General features: G+C 36.5%; 1 protein-coding gene across 1 annotated transcript; it reads right to left on the bottom strand.

Moving 5' to 3' along the window:
• Window positions 1–1,099: 1,099 nt before the first annotated feature.
• Window positions 1,100–21,245, bottom strand: LOC141485667 (uncharacterized). The gene is made up of 4 exons (XM_074182832.1): window positions 21,140–21,245; window positions 19,720–20,859; window positions 1,458–1,715; window positions 1,100–1,341 (listed from the first exon to the last, which is right to left on the bottom strand). The coding sequence occupies exons 1-4, from the start codon at window positions 21,243–21,245 to the stop codon at window positions 1,100–1,102; spliced, it is 1,746 nt and encodes a 581-aa protein (XP_074038933.1).
• Window positions 21,246–21,746: the final 501 nt, after the last annotated feature.

The following is a 21,746-nucleotide window of genomic DNA, read 5'->3' on the forward strand; positions in this document are numbered from 1 at the left end:
ATTTACAACGGGCCTGTCTCGAAAATTGAATTAGCGAGTACAAGAAATCAGTTAGCCCTTGTTAATAAAGTCTTTGTGTTAATTTGAGCGTGAGTGTAACAGGTCAGGACTGCTGGTGCTCCTCCATTCTTGAATTTAATACCCCCTCTTTTTTATGGCTTTTACAAAAACATCATTCTTCAAACGGAAAGTAGAAATGAGAAAGAAAATCGAATGAAACTGTTGCCAAATTTCACTTTGACTTTTCCACCAATCCAAATGCTTGGAGTTATGACAGTACATTACTTATTCAAAAATGAGTGGAAAACATAATACACTGGAGAAAAAAACTGAAACCTTTCGAGGTTATATACTGGAAAATTCATGCCAAAAAATGAAGGTATTGAACATTATTATTTGTGGACCTCATAAAGACCGGTCAGTTCCATAAAAAATCATTCGCAACTATCAGTAAGGCTCAACTCAATGAAAATCAGCTGTTTTCCATGATCCTCGCGGCCAAATCTATGATAAGAGTGAATGCATTTATTGTTCATTAATGTTCTCTATAAATAGAGTGTCCATTTCGGAGAATGAAACCTCTTTGAAAAGAAAGAACTCATTGACTATCAATTCCTTCTTCTGAGTATTTGATTAAATGTCATTTCCTGAGCGTATACAATCGTAAAGCAACTAAAATAAAACTTCAACAATCTAGAGATACACACGAACATGAAAGTAGATTAGATCAGATTGTGGAAGGATGTCCTCATTAATATTGTTGCAAATTCAATAACTAACTGTCTTAAACAAATTCATTTCAAACAATATTTCACTAATCACAAACTAATTTATTTATTACAACACTTAGCAACTAACGCTTAATTTATTTTCACTATTTGAATTTCTTGTTTAGCCACTCGATTCACTTTCTAAACTGCCCTCTTGGGTCTGACTGACTAATGTATTTATTAAAATTTTTGGGGTTAGCGTTAGTGTTTACAAGGTATGGTTATGGTGGGGCCCTGCTTTAGGCTTATGCCTCTTCACGGTTACAGTTATCTATCTTATAGTCTATGTTAGTATTGTGTTAGTTTTTCATTTGTTTGTTCGTTCGGATTCAGGGTATTCCAGAGCGTGGGTTTTTCGTTATCTGATGGCCAATGGATATTCCTCTAGGATGTTCTGGATCTGCTCCGGAGGGTCTTCCAGCAGTCCCAAGAGTCTGGCTGTAGAGAACAGGAGCTTTTTCCTTGGTATCCTTCTGGCGCCTCCGCGGGGCCTCCATGGGGAAGTCAGGGTGGCGATGGCTGCGGTGTTGTGGCTTCTCATGGTTCTCAATGCGTATCTGCCCTGGAGTTCCTGAAATCTCAGATTGATAGGTGTAATATCAATTTGGTTATATAGGTCTTGGGAGGGATATCTGAATAGAAGATTGTGGATATTTCTTAGGATTCTTCTCTCGGTTCTTAGTATACGTAGGGTTTGATTCTGGGAGAGGGTGCAATAGAGCGCGGCTTTATGGTCCACGATAGGTCTTATAAAGGTTTTGTAGGTGTGTAAGAGAGCCTTACTGTTACATCTGCCGAGTTTGCCTCTCAGCGCTTTTAGGAGATTCGCCCTTTTCCTGACTCTATCCAGGGTTTCTCTGAGGTCGATCTCCCAGTTGAGGGTCCTCGTGAAAGTGACCCCCAGGTTGGACACCGAGACTTGGAGGTTCTCTTCGGGAAGACGGGCTTATATCGGTAAAGGTCCTTTCTAGAATTCTGTAGTCGGTTCTGTACTCGACTAGATTTTTACCGTCGCGGCGGTGAGGTAATGTATTTGTTCGATGAGCCGGCCGGCATATCGGTCAGGGGCGGTTTCAGATTCGTTACAATATGCTATTCTTCTGTGCCAATATGCTATTCTTCTGTGCCAATGATTGATAGGCTCACTCCAACAAATCAGTAGATCAAAGTTGAATTGTTTCAAAATGGGGTTCATAAATAAACTCCGGAAAACTTTGACAGTTTAGACCTTTTGAGTTATGATCGCCAAAATGAGACTGGAGACTGTATCCCGGAGAGATACATTTGAATGAGAAAATAAATATTTTGAAATGGAATCTGGAGACACATCTCCAAAGAACACACTAGGTTCATCCAGCAGCAGGATCATCGAGATTCAACTATAGATCGGGTTTGAATTATTACTTTTTATCAGTACAGGAAGAGGTTGAGATAAATATTTCGAAATTTTATTTCGAAATATGGTATTGCGAAACGACTCTCCAGTTTTGTCACTTTTTCTTGACATCTCAGCTTTCTATCACTCAAAAATGACGATACCGGATGTATAGTATTGGAGGAACATTACCATTGAATGGTTTCACGAAACTCTGAAAACACAAAGGACACGTAAAATTTATATTTTGTTACAATAATTCTATGACATATTACGTTGTTTTTTCGAAAACAAATCTCTCAAATTCGTTGCAGAAGGCGCAGCAGCTTTTTGGGTCAATCGTATGATATTTATGGTAGGTGAAGGGATTAAAAAGAGTAAATTGTTTGGTCTTTGCCTACAAAGTTTTTCATCAAAATCATTTTCTCAAGAAATCTAATTAACTTTGGTATCCCAGCAAATATTGTGGAAAAATGGTGTTGCTTGTGCAATGATAAAGTAGGCTCCTTTGTATGTTTCCACTTGAGTTGTCATTTTTAAAATTAATTAATTGATGTAGCCATTACTACATGGTAGGAGATCATAATGAAAAATGAGTCATGAAATTTTCTATGTTTTTTACCACTTTTATTTTTAACTGTCGTTACTGCAGTTCCATCCTTAATGGACATATTCAAATTGATAAAATAAAAAAACAAAAAAACCTGTTCTGAGATGCTTGATGCTACTTCATTTCCAGTTCAAAGTAGTATGTGGCGGTCTAACTCTTTTTTTATTGTATTAGTTTGAAAATGTCTATATAGGACGGAACTGCAGTAACAATAGTTACAAATGAAAGTGGTATGAAACATAGAAAATTTAATTTCTCATTTTACATTTTAAAAATTTGAATGCAAATTTTTTCGAAACTTCTCATGGCAAATATCAATTTATTCACTTTTATTCACTTCGAGATTTTGAATTGAAATCATTCACTGATGTGTTAGAGCATTGACCAATATTGCAAACTATTCAATTGAAGTTACTTATAATATCCTTGATATGAATAAGGAATATTGTTGGTCGAAGTATGAAACCTGAATTCTATATTTTGTTTCTACTGTGAAGGTTTCCTTCAGAATATAATGCGACAATAATTATACTAACTGGATATCTTTCTAAGATATAGTGTTACAATAATACTCAACATGATTATGTTTAGTATCAATGTAAGTGGACTGTATTTCCTGTGAATATGAATTTCAATGTTGTTCTTTTTTACAGGATTTTGTTAATGGATTAGCGAGAAACACCACATATTTTAGTTAAAACGAACTGTGCTTAATTTGATTGAGAATTTCATTTGGTGACATTTTTCAACAGATTTGTACATGCCTTGGAATGGACCAATCCTGATAGATTAAAGACACTTTCTGGTCAGTTTCTTTCGAACAGAAAATAGTGTATATAGCTCAACAGATTCTGCCACTCGCCCTGACTGTCCTGAGTCCGATCCTGAGATCGTTTCTCGACATTTCAATATTAGAATGGCTCCCTATTAATATAGATATACCGCTGGCAGCAAAAAGAGACCCACGGAATGATAATTCAGAATCAAAATGGAGACTCATCGAGAGGAAGGAAATGAAGAAACAGGCTGGCAGTTCTGATGAGACCTGTCGCTTGGAAAAATTATATTTCCAGAAACCCTTGGTTGATACGTCATAATTGAAACATTTTTTTATCCTAAACCAAGGGGTTGTCTGAAATTGAGATTTGGATTTTTCAGATATTGCATAAATCATTTGTTATACAGTGTGACCAGTGAAGTATGAATATTATTTGATTTTTTATTGTTCGCTTTCACCAAAATTTTTTTTGTTACCGTGTAGAGAGGACTGAATCCCCCGGGAAAAGGATCAAAAAAAACACCTTCCGGTTCTGGCGCAGCTGTTTTCAGTCGCGGACTCAGGACAGAGATATTAAATTACCTAGGAACCTATGCGACTTTCTTTCAAGCGAAAATGTACGCAATTGAATCGTGTCCGGAGGGATTGGAAGAATCCAGCCTCATACACAAGTCAATTGAAATATTCACGGATAGTCAAGTGGCTTTGGAAGATCTTGGCTCCTACCGAGCAACATCCAAATTGGTAGCAAATTGCCAAAAACGACTCTCCTCGACAGAACGACTTAAAAGATTGTTTCTGATCTGGATTCCTGGCCATATTGGCTTGGAGGCTGCTGACTTCCTTCCAAAGGAGGGTGCTGCAAGCAGCTTCATCGGACCAACAGCTGTCATTGGCATAGCTTTAGGCTTTGCCAAACAAAGATTGAACACCTAGATAGCAAGAAGATTTATGGATTTCTGGCAGAATTGGCTCACTCCAAGATGTTTATTCACCCTTCGAAGCTTGATACCAAACAGTTGTTGGACTATAGTAGAGATGAACTACGATGTCTAACAGGCCTTCTTAGAGGTCACTATCATTTGAATCATCATATGCAGAGACTCGGACTGTCAGAAGACAGTGTGTGTGTCGCCTCTGTTTGGAAAATGATGAAACAGCAGAGCACATACTTTGTGCTGGCCCCGCTGGGGACCGAATCAGGTTTTTAGAGTTCGGCAGAGCCGTACTCTTACCATCTGTTCAGTCCTCGTGAATATAAACATTAATTTATATCTAATTTATTGCGAGTATACAATGACAAATGAAATCCCACTCTTCACGAAAAGAGGATAGATGTTTTTTGAATAAAAAAACACTACGAGACAATGAGACATATATGGCTACGTGTGTGAAGACTCTCGCTGGTCACCGTTTCTCGATATTAATATTTAACAATATGTATATATATATGTGTATATACGTTTCCAATAGTTTCCCAGTAAACATTTTCGGAAAAGCTGTTAGAGTGCGGTCGTACACTGCTGTGGATGCGACACGTGAGCTCTTGGAAAAGGACGGCCGTCCAAGCTACAGAATTCCGACAACAAACATGGAAGTCAACCAATAAGGTGAGTGTGGGAGATTTTTGTCATTGGCGATATACATGTGTAAATATATTTCAATACTATACAGTCCACTGCTCATGAATTCTCGCCCACCATTTGCCTTAAAGTTCACTCACCATACAAACTAATCGGCTCCGTTAAGAATCTGGGTTTATTTGGTCGAGTGTGAATATGTGTGATCCACAATGAACCATTGTGGATTGCGGTGGAATGTTGAAAAGACCCCCTTACTTTGGACCAAACCAAACCTAACCTAACCAAAATTTGACTGTGGCATCAATCCCTGCTGGTGAAATTCACCACTGAATAGGGGGTAAATAATTCAATATATTACCCTGACTTAACGACTACGATAAATAACAATAAACATGAATTTGCAATTTTCCACAAACGATCTTACACGGACATTATCATACATAATTCCTCCACACACCCTTACCAGCATAAAGTTGCTGCATTCAATATTATGCCTCACAGACTATTGAATATTCCACTGTCTGAGAGTAATTTCCAGAGAGTGCTGAGTTTGATTAAACAAATCGCGGTCATCAACGGTTATGAGGTAGATATTATAGACTCCATTATTTCCAAAAAACTACAAAAGTAAGCCATGGACCAGGTCTACCCAAATTCAAGATGCGATAACGTCAGTTATAGGACATTGTCATATTTGGGTGAACCTACCAATAATATTTCCCGTTTTTTGAAGAAAAAATGCGTAATCGTAGCTTACAGAACGAATAATAGTCTAAGTATATTTATTAAAAACAATAAAGACAAACATTGGTTCGGATAGATCAGAAGTAAATAAGCTGACTTGTGGCTCTTGCCCAAAACTGTATATTGGCTAAACAGGGAGGACATTTTCCCAAAGAATTGAAGAGAATAGAAGTAGTTTTGTGAATAGAAAGGCCAATTCTACATTTGCGAACCACCTTTTAGTAGAAGGACATGAGTTCAATAATCATGAATACGTGTTACATTTAGAAGAGACAAGTTTGAAACTCTTCTAGAATGTTGAGAAATCAATAGATTCAAGAATTCGGGTAATTTACTGAATGATCAATTCGCATTGAATAACTCTCCGTAACTAAATACTTTTTCGAATGTGGGAACTGGAACATAAGCTCAGGTAATTCAATTCATTATAAACTTAGGTAAAAATCAGGTACTTGAAATGTAGGTACTTCAAACTGTGAAAATAGTTATATTGAGCATTGAATATGTAGAATATAGTTAGTAAAGATACGCCTGAAGAAGCCATTGTATGGCGCAACACGTATTGCGTTTAGGGAAAATCTCACAAAGTGTTTTTTAAATACGTTAGTTATGGATTTTCATCTAGTGTCGGCCAATTTCACCACATTTCTTTATTCTGTATTCAATATGAGTTTCTACAAAATAAGTAGGTCATCAATTGAACAAATGTACATATTCAATTCCTATTAACAAACCGAGTACGTTTTGAATTCCAACATCAAATTTTATCCATCATGACGTAATCGCTTATAATTTGCACTCCTCAAACGTTCTGTTTGTATCAGCCTGCCTCATTACATAATGGTTTTGAAACATTTCATCATCACATAAAGCTTCACGCTCTATAAAATCATACAACTGCCTATAAACAATGCGAGGTTGGCTTCCATTCCATAAATGCCAGGTTGAAGATGCGGTTCAACTTCTGAACTCCAATAAAGTTATTGAAGTAATTAATACTTTGTAAGCGTTCAAGGCACAGTAATTACTTTCGTGTTGGAAAGAGTTTATTACATTGATTACCGTTTTCACGAGTTTGGACAACGAATTTAATTAAAGCACTTTGGTTTAGTTTATTGTTTCTTTTTCATCACCCTTATTCGCTTAGGGTGGGAAAACTTCAGTTTGGATTATTTCTAAAATCACCACGATTGATGATTCTGTAGACGGTCATAGAATATGACGAAACTATTATGTAGTGAGATAAAATAATTCTCTCCATGCGTATTGTTACTGTGAGATCATATTATATTGTGTTTCAGGAATAAGGTCACATTGAAGTTGGCTAAATTTCTGACAAGATGAGTGATAGTCACTTCACGGTGGTCGTACTAAACGAAAACGAATGTTCTCATGTGGAATCTAGAGACACAGTGATATTGTTGTATGCTTCAACGTTCTACAGGGTGTTTCAAATTCGATTCTCACCTATGGGATCTCGGAAACTATGACCCCCTGCCGTCAGCAAGTAACCCCCTATTTTTTTCAATGGCATGGGGGGGACGAGTGATACATCATTTGGAAGGTCTTTTGTTCCTCTATTACCTCTCTAACTTTTTTCTAAATTGGTTCATTCGTTATTGAGGAATTAAACGTAAGAACGTTTTATTTAAGAAAAAACAGAAAAATCGTTGTCGTTCATTTTAATGAGGAAATCAACAACAATTAATATCTGTGAAAACAAAATCAACGGATAAATTGTCCAAAATGATCTCCACCTAGTCCCATACAATACTTCAGTCAATTCTCTGTCGCAAGTCTTCTAGATTTGTAGAATGTATTTGATTAGAAGTAAACGTTTTGAAATGGACGACACTGGTAGTTTTTTCTGCACTGGTAGTTTTTGTTGAACCTAGTTGTCACAGAATAAAAAATAGATAGTTGGCCACTGTCACTTCTTCACGAATAATTTTTTTTATATGCTTCAATATTTTACAGGGTGTTTCAAATTCGATTCTCACATATGGAATCTCGGAAAATATGACCCCCTGCGGTCTGGAAGAAACCCCCCTATTTTTTTCAATGGCATGGGGAGAAGAGTAATACATCATTTGAAAGGTCTTCTGTTTCTCTATTACCTCTGTAACTTTTTTCGAAATTGGTTCATTCGTTATTGAGAAATTAAATGTTTAACATTGTATTTAAGAAAAAACTGAAAATTCGCTGTCGTTCATTTTAATGAGGCAATCAACAACGAATAATATCAGTGGAAACAAACTCAACGGGTACATTTTTCAAAATAACCTCCACCTAGTTTCATACAATACTTTGGTCTACTCTCGAAAGCGTTCCGTACATTATTCAAGATATCTGGAGTCGGCAATCGGAATTCCTAAACAATTTTCTGTCGCAGGTCTTCTAGATTTGTAGAGTATACTTTCGACTTCACGTGTCTCCACAGAAAGAACTCCATTGGTGTGAGATCAGGTGATCAAGCTGGCCCCTCCACTGGACCCCCTTCTGCCGATCCAACGCATTGAAAAACGTTCGTTTAAAAACTGTCTCACTCGAACATCAAAATGTAAGGAGCACCACCACTGGAATGTTATTCCATTTTCTACTAAATTGTCATCATTTTCTAAAATTTGTGTAATCATAGGATCTACACAGTCTTGTAACTGATTTAAGTATATGTTTCCATTGAGATTACCATCAATGAAGAATGGTCCAACAATATGATTACCAAGAATGCCGGCCCAGACATTCAATTATTGTGGAGTTTGTGAATGTGTTTCCATCACCAAATGAAGATTCGCATCGTTCCAGTAACGACAATTATGCCTATTCACTTTACCATTCAACATGAAAGAATTTTTTTCTGATAAACATGTAGTGTATAATAGGTTTGGGTTATTGCTCAATTTCTCGTTGAACACCTCTCAAAACTGAAGTCGACGAGCAAGATCATCTTCTATTAATTCCTGAACTAGCCTTATTTTGAAAAGATGGATTTGTAGGCTTTCAGAATCTGAAAAACATAAGTAGCTGATACACCAGACGCTCTAGCTACTTGTCTCATAGATTAACGATTATCTATTTGTACATGTCCTAAAACTGTAACTTCAACTCCGTCATTTCTGACAGGATGGATATTTTCAAAGAGCTTAATACAAAAGTAGCCTTCAAAACTGATTGCTTGAGCAACCCAAAAGACAAAATGGTATAATATATGATGGAATTGGCCAATACTTGATGAAAATCTATAACTAACGTATTCAAAAAACATTTTATTGCGAGATTTTCACTAAACAGTTTTACAAAAACGCAACACGTGTTTCGCTATACTTCCTCTTCACTGAGTAAAGACACACCCGAAGAAGCTATTGAATGGCGAAACACGTGTTGCGTTTTTGTAAAACTGTTAAGAGAAAATCTCACAATAAAGTGTATTTTGAAATTGTCAAAATGGTGAAAATTGAGAAGTCGGAGAAACACAAAGAAAAGTGATTTTGTTTACCAGAAAAGTGAAATCCATGCAATACGTATCAGAGAAAAACTTTATAAGGAAAAAGAATTGTTTGAAATTCTTGAGAGATACGTTATATTAGACTTTGGATGTCTCATGAAGTCTCCATATAGCAGAATGAGCACCACGAATAGCGTCCACTTCAATCATTACTCTTTAAAGTTCATTCTCCACTATCTTTAAGAAAATGACAGTAACATTTTCCGCTTCTATGTATTTGAGAAATTATAGGTATAACTAAAGGTGGTATTGAAATTTCATTTATCAGATATAAATAGGCTAAGTTCGAAAATTGATTCAAACACTCTCCTAGATATGGCAACTTTGTTGGCGGGTCGATAAGATTGTTATGGCTGCGATTTGTTGGAAAAGTATTTTTGTAGGATCAAAACAATCCATTAACTGTTATTCAATGTTGAACAAGACAGAAACGTAATTCTTTCTGAATTATTTTCTGGTTTATTTTTTCACAGTAATATTTCCGCTTCCGCTTCCACTTCTTCACGCTTGAAAAAATGATCAACAAGGGCTTTATTCAGCTCCAATTTAATGATTTAGCACCTTGCCGTTTAATTACTTGAAGATCTCGGAGTGAAACAAGAAAAACGCGAAGCTCTTAATTTTCTCGGGATCATAAATACTTAAAAGCTTGCATTACTCAACCTTACGGCAGTTTATCTTCTGTAATTTATGACTTCAACGCAATACTGCGTTATTCAAAAGTGGTCCTTTCAAAACATATACGTGACAAACCATTTGGTTTGTCACATCAAGTTGCGTGACAGACCATTTTAAACAAATTAGTTACAATATTTTTTATCAATCCAAAACTTAAGGTTTACAATTTTAAAACTAACGAAATTTAATACAATCTTTGAACCACTATTTGTCCCTCTTGGGGGTGGAAATTCCTGATTCCCTTTCTTGATGCTTATTTGCGCTATACAAAGAACCTACCTGCATATTTCAATATTCTAATTTCAATAGCTACAGTGCCTGCTTGAAGTGTCGGCGTACTCAAATGTCAAAAAAAAAAACAATACAGAGAAATAAAGCCGCTGTCAACTAGTCTACGTGGACTGAAGAATTGGCGGGTCGTATTGAATGATTTTTACTAACCGAGTTTCATGATTGGCTGAAGAGTCAAAAAATTGAATTTGAAGTCATGTTACGGCGACGAATAGAATGCGAGCCGTGGTGTTGATCGCGATTTGAGTGTTGAAATTCAATATTGGTGCAGTTATAATTACTCAAAATTTTTGTTATCTGTATATAATGTGGCGTCCTTGAACAAGTACTAATAGTAATAACGGATGTGATAACGCAGAATTTTTCCTGTGTAGTGATTCCAATAGCGATGGTGAACAATGCAAACAAGAGATACCAGTAAATACGATTCGGATGCATTTGAAAATTGAAACACAGAAAGTATGTTTCAATCTATATAATAATCTACATCTCAAGTTTGGTTTCGAGGAAAACAAACTATTACAAGCAACATCACATTTAACCGAAATTCCTTTCTCAACTGTACGTAAAATAGTCAAAAACGATCCTTATGAACGCAAGACGCGATATGTTACGGGATTACCAAAATCTTTAGATGTTTATCTAATAAAATCACTGAAAAAACAATATAGGACTGTTACAAAAGCAATGAGATTCCTACAACTGAAATCATAAGGAAGAAATTGATAACTTCCGGCCATAAGGTGAGCTGCTGTGACAAAACTCTTCAGAATTGGATAAAGAGACTAGGATTTGGATTTGAAATAATAAACAAACGTCAAGCAGTTATGGAAAGCAGAAAAATAGTGAAATTGCGTAACAAATACCTAAATATAGACAAGAACAACGGCAAATTTTCTATTTGGACGAAACTTGGTATGACACTCACGACATAGTTACGAGAAGGTGAACTGATGGTTCGAGAATGTGTACGCCTAACATGCCTGCAAACAAAGGATCGCGATTAATCATTGTGCATTGCGGAGAAAGAAAAGGATGGGTTTTGAATTCTTTGAAATCATGTAAAAAAACTTGAGGACTGCAATAATGACTATCATAAGAACATGGAAGCTAATATTTTTGAGGAATGGTTTGAAAACACATTGATCCCAAATTTGGATGCGAATAGTGTAATAGTTCTTGACAACGCTTCCTGTCATTCGAAACAGCTCATATCAAAGTACCGAAAAAAATTCAAGGAAACATGAAATACAAAGTTTTTCAATGGATGTCAATTTGTATTTTGACGATTACTATACCAAAAACCAACTACTTGAAATTTTATAGACAAAAACATTTGAAAAAATGTTTTCCTTCGAGAGTATTGCTGGAAACCTATTTTTGTAATAGTATAAATAAATTCATTATTGATTTAAATGACGATAGTGATAGTGAAACAGAGAATATGGAAGAGGAATTATCAGAAGCTGATGAGTAGTATTCAGAAGTATTTTCAATTATCACCCTGTTATTTGAATCTCTACTCTCCTACTCACCTATATAAACGAAATATTTATTATAAATATATATATATATATATATATATATATATATATATATATATATATATATATATATATTGAATATTGTCAACAACAACAACCGCACATTTGTGGTTCCAGTTAGAAGACCTAGAATTCCCAGGCTACATCTAACATGACTCCGTGCATATGTGTTGTTTCCAGCTTTCGGCAAACAAGTGTTGCCCACCTTTACACTTGGCTGCATCGCGCTGATGAGGCCAATAGCCAGAAACACGTGTCCGCGGTTTGCCCCCATTTTTGAAGTATATATATATATATATATATATATATATATATATATATATATATATATATATATATATATATATATCTGTATCTGTAGAGTAGGGAGGGTGAGTGTAAGCCCACGCCACATGTGACCCATTGTACATCCTCCCGAGGAGTGGTCCTCCGTCATCGTCCATCCTGTCCTTTCCAGGAAGGTGGACAGGTCGCTGGGAGACATCTCCTTTATATCGGCTGGTGTAGGCCAAGACTCGCCGAACACACACTCTCTTATTGATGATAACTCCGGGCACTCGCACAGGACATGCCTGACAGTCTCATCTTCCTGTTCACACATCCTGCATAGAGGTGTGTCCACTAGCCCCATATTATGTAGGTGTTTCCTTAGCTGACAGTGGCCAGTCAGAAATCCTACTGTGAGGCGTGGATTTTTCCTGGTCATCGCCAGATATTTCTTCGGCGCCAGCTTCCCAGGGTCGCCCAAGGTGATCCTGGCAAGATTACATCCTTTGATTTCATCCTATCTCTTTGAAGATTGAGCATGGGTGTAACCTTTAGCTAGTTCCGCAATTGTCGAAGTTATCAGGCCGTAAGTGCCACTCGGTCCTAAAATTCTTAGTCCAGCCGCTTTCTTGGCTAAAGAGTCGGCAATGCGATTACCTTTACTCCTGTCGTGCCCTTTAACCCACCTCAGGATAATGTTATTATCTACCGAGGCTTTGGCTAAATCTTGGTGGCACTCTAGTGCTAGCCCTGAAGTAACACGCTGTCTGTTCAAGGCTAATAGTGCTTGTCTGCTATCAGTGCAGATCGTTATGTTTTGCCAGAAATACTTTTCTTGGTTATTTCTTTTGTGGCGATTGAGATACCAGCCAGTTCTGTTTGGACCACGATGGTATTTCTTCCCATTCTCCATTTAATCCTTAGGCTTAGTGATCTGGAGTACACTCCACATCCTGAGCCTTCTTTGGTTTTTGAGCCATCTGTATAAATCCGTATTGCATTTGTAGCATCTAACTCTGTGTTCTGCTTAATTTGTATCTTGTAGGGTTTATTAAACACAAACCTGGGTTCAATTGCATCACTTGTTGCCTGCAGCAGAGGTTGTGCAGTAAGCGCTTTCCGCCATAGGCCCAGCCTCAATTGACCCATTCCTACTTCAAGGTTTACACCAGCCGTGCGCAATCGGACCATGGCCATTAAGGCAACCTCCTTAACGTACAGATCCAGAGTGGTCAGACCCGTGATTAATTCCATTGCCGCGGTTGGTGTTGTTCTCATGGCTCCTGTGATGTTTAAACAAGCCAGTCGCTGTATTATATACAATATATATATATATATATATATATATATATATATATATATATATATATATATATATATATATATATATATATATATATATATATATGTATATAAAGCACGTGGGTGCTTTGTTGACTCAGTCCATCGGCCGATGTGTGAGTCGATGGTTCAAGCTCCAGGCTGAACGCTCGATTTTCACTTACTATCGTCCAACCCGTGTTAGGAATCACACGTTAAAAGGTAAGATCTCGTTAGTCCTTAGCTCGCACAAGTCTCGACTTCTGAGGGTTGTCGTTCTTAGGGGTGCGACAGCTGGTTAACGGAAAACATATATTTCAAACATTTTTTTAACGTAAAAGAATTCGCAAAACTCACACAACCGTCAACGACGTCTGGCCTCAAGCGTCTGCCCGCGTTCGGGTCGCGTTCTCGGCGATGGCGGGACCTGTGCGAAAAAAGCGATTCACATTCGATTTGAATCGCTGTAGATTAAATCCATTTGGAAGAATGTTCTCAGGAAGTTCATTCCACATAAACGAAGTTCTCCAAATGAAAAGGTTCCTAAACAGTGAAGTTCGAGCTGTACTGAGTTGAACCTCAAAATTTCTGATATGTACCGCTCTTGGTGGAATTGAATGTGCCAAGTCACCCGAATACTTTCCGTGAAAGTATCTATAGAAGAGAGACAAATACCCAATCTTTCTTAGGTATTCCAGATTATCAAGGTTGCAAGTGATGTTCGCGTCTCCAATCCATGATAATCTTGTATGGCCCTTTTAGGGTTTGCAGAAGGGTTCTAGTATATTATAAGATTACATTTATTATTTTCAAAAAAACTTGTATTCGTAAAAATATCTTGTATATCCTTAGTATGGGAGTGGACAGATTGAGATCTTGATGAAGAGTTATAATGATAGTCCTAAGATGTATGGTACAACATTTGTGTGAAAGCATGAATAATATTTCCACCTGCATCATTGAATATAAAAAGTTTTCGATTTGAGATGAAGTGAGTCCAATAGGAAAGGGGAGTTCATTTGTATAGTGCCATTACATGAAAGACTTTCTGTCACACGATAACTTGTCTGATCCCAAAATGCTTCATACATGATTATAGTATGTGAATAGCGGCTCACATCTCTGTATGTTCTTCAAGCCAGGACAGAATGTATATTCCCAACATTCTCGATAAGGGATTTTGTAGAAAATCTTCATTTTTGAGTACACTCATGTGTATCATATGCAAATAGTTGAAACGTAGGTCAATTTTTCAGCATGCTTATACTTCATAGTGAAGTTCTTAGGAATTGACATGAATCGGTATATTGATATAAGTAAGGTCACCCATTTTTTTGAAAGAAATGACTTTAACTTCACAACAGGGAAACATACAACGATATATGGAATTAAGGGTAGATAATTGGTAAGGGAAACTCAATTGTTGATTATGTCTGAGCACCACGTCGAAGAGAAATTCCAGAATCCAGTCCAATGACATGCGTTTTTAATGAAGCACTACCATATAGACAAGCAATGAGGTGGATACAGCCAATGTTGAAGCAGACTCCTACTTACTATTGGAAAAATTACTATGGCAAGCAGAATTGAGGTATGTACTATTCATTGAATTCTTTGAAAAATGAGTTTTGGAAAAAATTGATCACATCTCGTTTATCTCATTTCTAATTCGGGTCGCGCTATTTCCAACGTAGGCTAAAAGAAATCCATCTTATTATTACTATACTCTTCAAATGTAACATTTCTTCTAGAATTTTGGTTGCCCAGATATTGATAGTTGACATAAATGAAATAAATCGATTAATTTCATGGTTCAAAACTTCACTGAAAGACACTTCAGGGGCTACTTGCAGAAGGTGGTGTTCTCAAAGTAAATTCTGTAAATTAACTGGAAGTGCAGTTATTATTATTATTATTGATATTAGCAACGTTGATTATAATATTCGTGGGGATAATATTTTTCAAGCACTGCTAGCAATTAAATAGCAATTTAGGTTTTGTGCTATATTTGTTGTGAGAAATCAGCAATGACATATATAGAATGTACTTGGTAGAACCTAGAAGATATGGTCCCGAATGAAGTTCTTACAAATATTTTCGTGTAGGTAGATGAAGGAGATAGACCTTCATCTGATGTTATAGGCTATCAAACTTATCTGTGATATTTGAGTATTCAATCTAGATAGAATGCAGAAGTCTGAAGGTATCCTTAAAGTGAAGAGCCGTAAATGTATGCATTTTTGTGATATGTCAATTTTGCTTTGTGATGCATTGAACCTGTTCCAAATATATGAGACTTTTTCCTTGATATTCAGGTCAGATATTGAACTAGTGCAATTTTATGTGTTAGTATAAGTATGCTGGGTAGAGAAGAACTAGATTGGAGTCTTTGATATTTTGAATAGTGGTCGTCATGGTCCCAGTATTCAAAATTCGCTTGATCTGCTTCTTGTAGACCATTACACGTTGCTTCAGTATGAAATATTTCTTGACACAACAAATACACTTCACGATATTTTAGGCAATATTTTATATGTTGATCGTGACTTGTAGATTTAATAACAGCGATGAATCGGCTATCAAAGGATTACGAAATATTTTCACAGCAGGTATATCTTCCTCAATATAAATGATGATTGCTTAAATTTACATTTCAGTGGCATTTAATTCCAAAATACAAAAAAAAGAATAATGGCAATTTGATAAGTTGTACACAATTGCTGTTTATTTGTGAAGACGTAGAAGAATCTGTAGGATGCTTTGAGAGGTGTGCCTGTGGTGTCATGTCGAATTTAAATCGTTTTGTTATTCAGACACGAATAACAACCTTCAAAATCCGAAACTTATGTAAGCTAGGGATTGAAAAGGTCATGACTTTCAAAAGCGATTCCTAGTATACTGTAAACTGAATTCCTTTTAAGAACCGTGTTAGGAATCACACTTTAAAAGGTAGGACCTCGTTAGTCCTTAGCTTGCACAAGTTTCTCAACTTCTTAGAGTTGTCGTTCATTCAGAGGCGACAGCTGATTGACGGAAAAACAGATTTTAAACAGATTTTTCAAACAAATTTCTAAGTTTAATTCAAAGAATATCATTTCACAGACAAAAGTTTTGCAAAGTATGCTGTGTTTCAAAGGCTATCAAGCAGTCATGAAGACACCAATGCAAGTCTATTGCAACGAAACTCTTCAATCTCAGGGTTCAATAAATCGTTACTAATAATTTCACTGGTTTATTAATAATTTTTACAAAATAGCCTTCGGCTTTACGAAGAGCAAACAAAGACAATATTTAAGAAACTAGTTACATACAACTGTTCGCTACGGCAGTTCGGGCCGTTCTCCCCGGAAGTACCCAGTCTACCCGCTACTTCTCACACTTTACACGTTGCCACTTCTAACATTTTTTTTGTCTATACACTGAATAACCGTCACATCACCCCCCTACTTAAATTAAGTTACAAGTTAACGGCGATTTAAGTATAAAAGAAAACTGGAACTTTATAATGAAAATAAAATAACACGACTGAAGAATTTAATTCAGAAACTCAGACTTGTCAAATTCCTTATATGCCTTGAGATTTATGACATTTTGTTTTGAAACTGACTGCCCCTCCCTATCACTTACAATATAAGAGTTGGGACATATGACTTCTAATGGCCCTTCATATAACCACACAAATTTTTGAATGACGTGATCATCAGCTGAAGACCGCGCATGCGTTCGAGCAAGAACTTTATCGCCTACATTAAACGTAATTGGTTTTATTTTTGCATTATGTCGCGCAGCTCTCTTTTCCGCCTTTGTCTTCATCTTGGACCTAGCTAAAACCCAATGCTCTTTCAGTGGTATTATTTTTTCCGGAAATATTGGAAACCGCACGAAATTTTCAAAAGGATTTTTATCCTTAGTGCCAAATTGCAAAAAGTTTGCTGAATAACCGGTGCTTTCGTTTATTACACTATTCAAACAATTCTCTACCCACGGCAATAAATCCGCCCATTTAGTGTGTTTTTCTGAACAATATGCCCTTAATAGTCGTCCTATCTCGCGATTATACCGTTCGGTAGGATTTCCCTGAGGAAAATAAATAGATATATGTTTGGCTCGAATACCTTCACTATTAAGGCTCTTTTCCCATTCCTTTGAAGTGAATTGCGTGCCATTATCACTTAATAAACATTTCGGCTTTTGCACCTTTGGAATATAATCTTTAAAGATTTTGTTCAAAATAGCTCTAGCTGTAGCCCGTTTGAGAGCATACACTTTCACAAATTTGCTGAAAGCATCTACCAAGACTAAGAGTTGTGTAACTCCTCCACGACTTCGAGGAAGCGGGCCCATCATATCTACGCATACCAGGTCTCCCGGTCGCTCCACTAACACCGCATGTCTTTGACCTTGACTTAGTCGAGATACTTTAGTTTTTTGACATACATCACACGAAGATACTATTTGTCGAATGTGCTTTTGCATTTTTGGCCAATAGAAATAAGCTTTCAAGTTACCATACGTCTTGGTCTTTCCAAAATGACCAATATTTTCATGCTGACATTTAACCAGATCAATCACTTGACTACGCGGAACACACAACTTGAAACCTTCATGACAATGTTCCCCTCTCCGGAACAATAAACCTTCATGTATTACGAACCATTTAATAATTTTTTTCTGTGACTTAGTCATAGAAAGCTTACTTCCTTCGCGATAATGTTCTAAAAATATAATTTTTTCCCTTATCCAACCCTCGTTTTCTTGATCTCTCCGTAACTCACGAAAATGATTACGTATTGATTTATAGTCCACCTTCAAACGAGTAAAGAATACTTGTATGGTTTCCCTAGTCTTTACTGGCTCTCGTATTTTATCAAAATCGACAGGATTTCGCGACAATACATCGGCGACAACATTATCGGACCCTTTACAATGTCTAACCTCAAAGTCGAATTCTTGAATGAACAGGATCCATCGTACTAGACGAGCACTCTTGAATTGACTGGTCAATAAAAATTGCAAAGATTTATGATCGGTAATGATTATCAAAGGTCTTCCTAACACAAGAACACGCCACTGTTTCAAACAATGCACGACCCCCCATAACTCCTTCTCGGTAACCGTATAACCCATCTGATTTTTCTTTAAGGTTTTGCTAGTGTATGCGATCACTCGCCTTTCATTCGTATCTGCGTCTATTTGATAAAGACATCCCCCAATCGCGTAATTAGAGCTATCACACTGTACATAAAATTCTTTATCGTAGTCAGGATGAAAAATCATGGTGACCGTTAAAAAAGCATTCTTAATTTTTTCAAAAGATTCTATTTCTTCATTTGTCCAACGCCATACGGTACCCTTCTTCAATAACTTTAATAAAGGTATAGTCAACTGAGAATATTTTTCACAAAAACGATTGTCGTAATTTACTAATCCCAGGAACCCTCTTAGACTTTTTATATTTTTCGGTACAGGAAACCTTTGTATCGCATCGATTCTCTCTTCGTCCATCAATATCCCTTCCGATGTTATAATGTGCCCTAGAAACCGAACTTGATTGCTACAAAATTGTGATTTCCGTAATTTCACAGTGAAGCCTGCTGAACATAGTTTACTGAATACGATATTCAAGTGACTTATATGCTGTTTAAAGTTATCCGAAAAAACAATCAAATCATCTACATACACAAAAGCGTAATCTAAATCTCCCAAAGTAATTTTCAAACATCGAATTAGTGACGCCATTGATGTCTGTAACCCAAACGGTACTCTATTGAAGGTATAGGACATTCCTTCAAACATAAATCCCACATATTTCTGATGCTCCCGAACAATTGGTAATTGCCAATATGCTGCGGTGAGATCGATGGTACTCAAAATTTGACCCCTTTTGAAATTTAATAATAATTCATTAGGATTCGGTGGTACCATGAAATCTTTGATTATTCGTTCATTTAAATACCTTGCATCTAGGCAAATTCTAACTGACCCATCCTTTTTCTTCACGGTCACCAATGGTGAAATAAATTCGGTTTTTTTTGGTTTTATAATATCATTATCCAACATTGCTTTTATCTGTCTTCGTACTTCGTCTCGATATACAAAGGGAACGGGATAAGATGGGCAACAAAATTGATTTCTGTCTTTCAATTCTATTGAATGTTCATAATTATTTACAAGCCCTGGGCTTTCCGAAAATACCCCCTCATGTTTTATTAAAAGATCATACAGTATACTTTTTTCAGAACCCTTTAACTGACTCATTTCTACAACTTTTTGAAAATCTGTTTCCGAGTACTTATGTTTTTCCGTCATAAAATGTGTTTTTTCGATCAGATTGATTTTTACTTCCTCATCTACTTCTAGTACGAGAGACACTACATCTGTCGTTTTACAACAGAACTGCATTTTATATTTCTTATCCTGAACTTCGATACCCAAAACACTTTTGTCAAAGTCTAGTTTTGCCTTAACCTTTTTCATCCAATCGACCCCTAAAATAATGCTATTGTTCAAGCCCGGTACGATCAAACACGATATTTCACAAATGACTTCCCCTAAAGATATTGTTAACAAAACTTGCTGTTGAATTCTTTGAGATTTAGCTCCTACTGCAACAATTATTGAAGTATTAACTACCGGTAATATCGGGATATTTTCTACGTGTTTTAATATCCGATTAAAACATTCTTCCGAAATTGCCGAGATCTCACTACCACTGTCTAATAAAGCTTCGCATTTGTAATTATCTATAGTTATTTCGATAACTGGTGATTTTTCCACTAACCTTTCACCCCCCATACTCTCATCTTCTGAATCTGTAAGTAAATAATCGGACGGGTCATCAATAAATGTAGTGATGGTTCGTACATTCCCTTCGTTTCTTTGTACATTTCTTGAAGTATTATCATTATTACTCCCATTGCCTTGATTATCTCGAAAGATTCCACCTCTCCTATTATTATCAAACCTATTATCAGTATTTCTAACACCCCTATTATCTCTAGCAATTTCTTCCCTTGAACCCCTTTGTACACGACTTTCGACCGGTCCTTCAACCCATGTCTCATCAATTTTTCTTAAATAATTTTCAACCTCTTCAATCGTTTTCAACCCTTGTGTAATAATACCCCGCTGTATTTCCATTGAAAAGTGTTTTGATATCATTTCAACCAATTTTTCTTCAGTTATTTTTTCCGTCAAATAATTCGACTGTACCACATAATTTAAAAAATAATCAGCTCTACTCTCTCCCCTCGTACCTTCCTGAAATTTCCCGTAATTCATTTCTAAAAATAAATCTCTTTGTTTCTCAACCCCCCAGAACCTTTCTTTGAATGCCCTTTTAAAATCTTCAAAATTATTCCAAGTTCCCTCTTGAATCGTTGCCCAATCTGCAGCTGATCCGCGCAATGTACATATTTATCAATAAATTGATTTTACTATCGTCAGGCACCCCCGCGTCTACTAAAATTCTTTCCAACTTTTTAAGAAAAGCAATTGGATGCGTTTTTCCGTTAGGATGAAAACTTAATGTTGATCCCCCTAACTCTCGCCAATTTAAAATGTAAGTTCTATCCTGAATCACATTTTGAGTAGGATTATTGTTCCTAATTCCCCCTAAATTTTCCAAAAACGCTCTCGATTCATTATCATTTTTTGAGTAAGCTTGACTTTCACCCCCCTGTTCCTTTTTATCTACTTTATGCGCTAGAATTCTCACAGTTTGTCTCAAATCTGTCATATCTGACGTTAACTGCCTGAGAGCCTGAACTAAACTTAACATTTCTAGATTATTACTATTATTATTTCCCGAATTATTAGCATCTCCCTCAACGAAATTTGAGTCATTTCCCCCTTCCATCCTTTCCACGTTTACTACTTTTTTTCCAGTTGTCTTTTTACTTTGTTTAGGCATAGTACATTTTAAAATTGCCTGCCGTTATTTCGTATTGTCTAAATACACATTCAATATCCCGTACATGCAGTAATACGATTTTCTAAACTAAATCTTCGGTACCGCAAAATATTCAGAATGAAATAATATAATGAAACATGAAACAGTCTCACCAAAGTGTCCCTTTTCTGTTTACTTGCAAACACTTGTCGCCGCCGGCTCGATGGCTAGGTACCTGTGACCTTTTCTCTTTGCCCCTCTTCACCGCTGCTCGATGATTATCCAATGCATCTGTGTATTCATTTGCCGCTCCTTTTCTGGCTCGTACGATTTGGCGTCTATCCTTCGACTACTTGCTCTCGTATTACTGCTAAGTTTGTAATTAATTTC

Source organism: Leptinotarsa decemlineata, unplaced genomic scaffold (genome assembly GCF_025532065.1).
Source record: "Leptinotarsa decemlineata unplaced genomic scaffold, Ldec_3_MD MMD2_tig00026330_RagTag_RagTag, whole genome shotgun sequence".
Taxonomy (NCBI): Eukaryota; Metazoa; Arthropoda; class Insecta; order Coleoptera; family Chrysomelidae; genus Leptinotarsa; species Leptinotarsa decemlineata.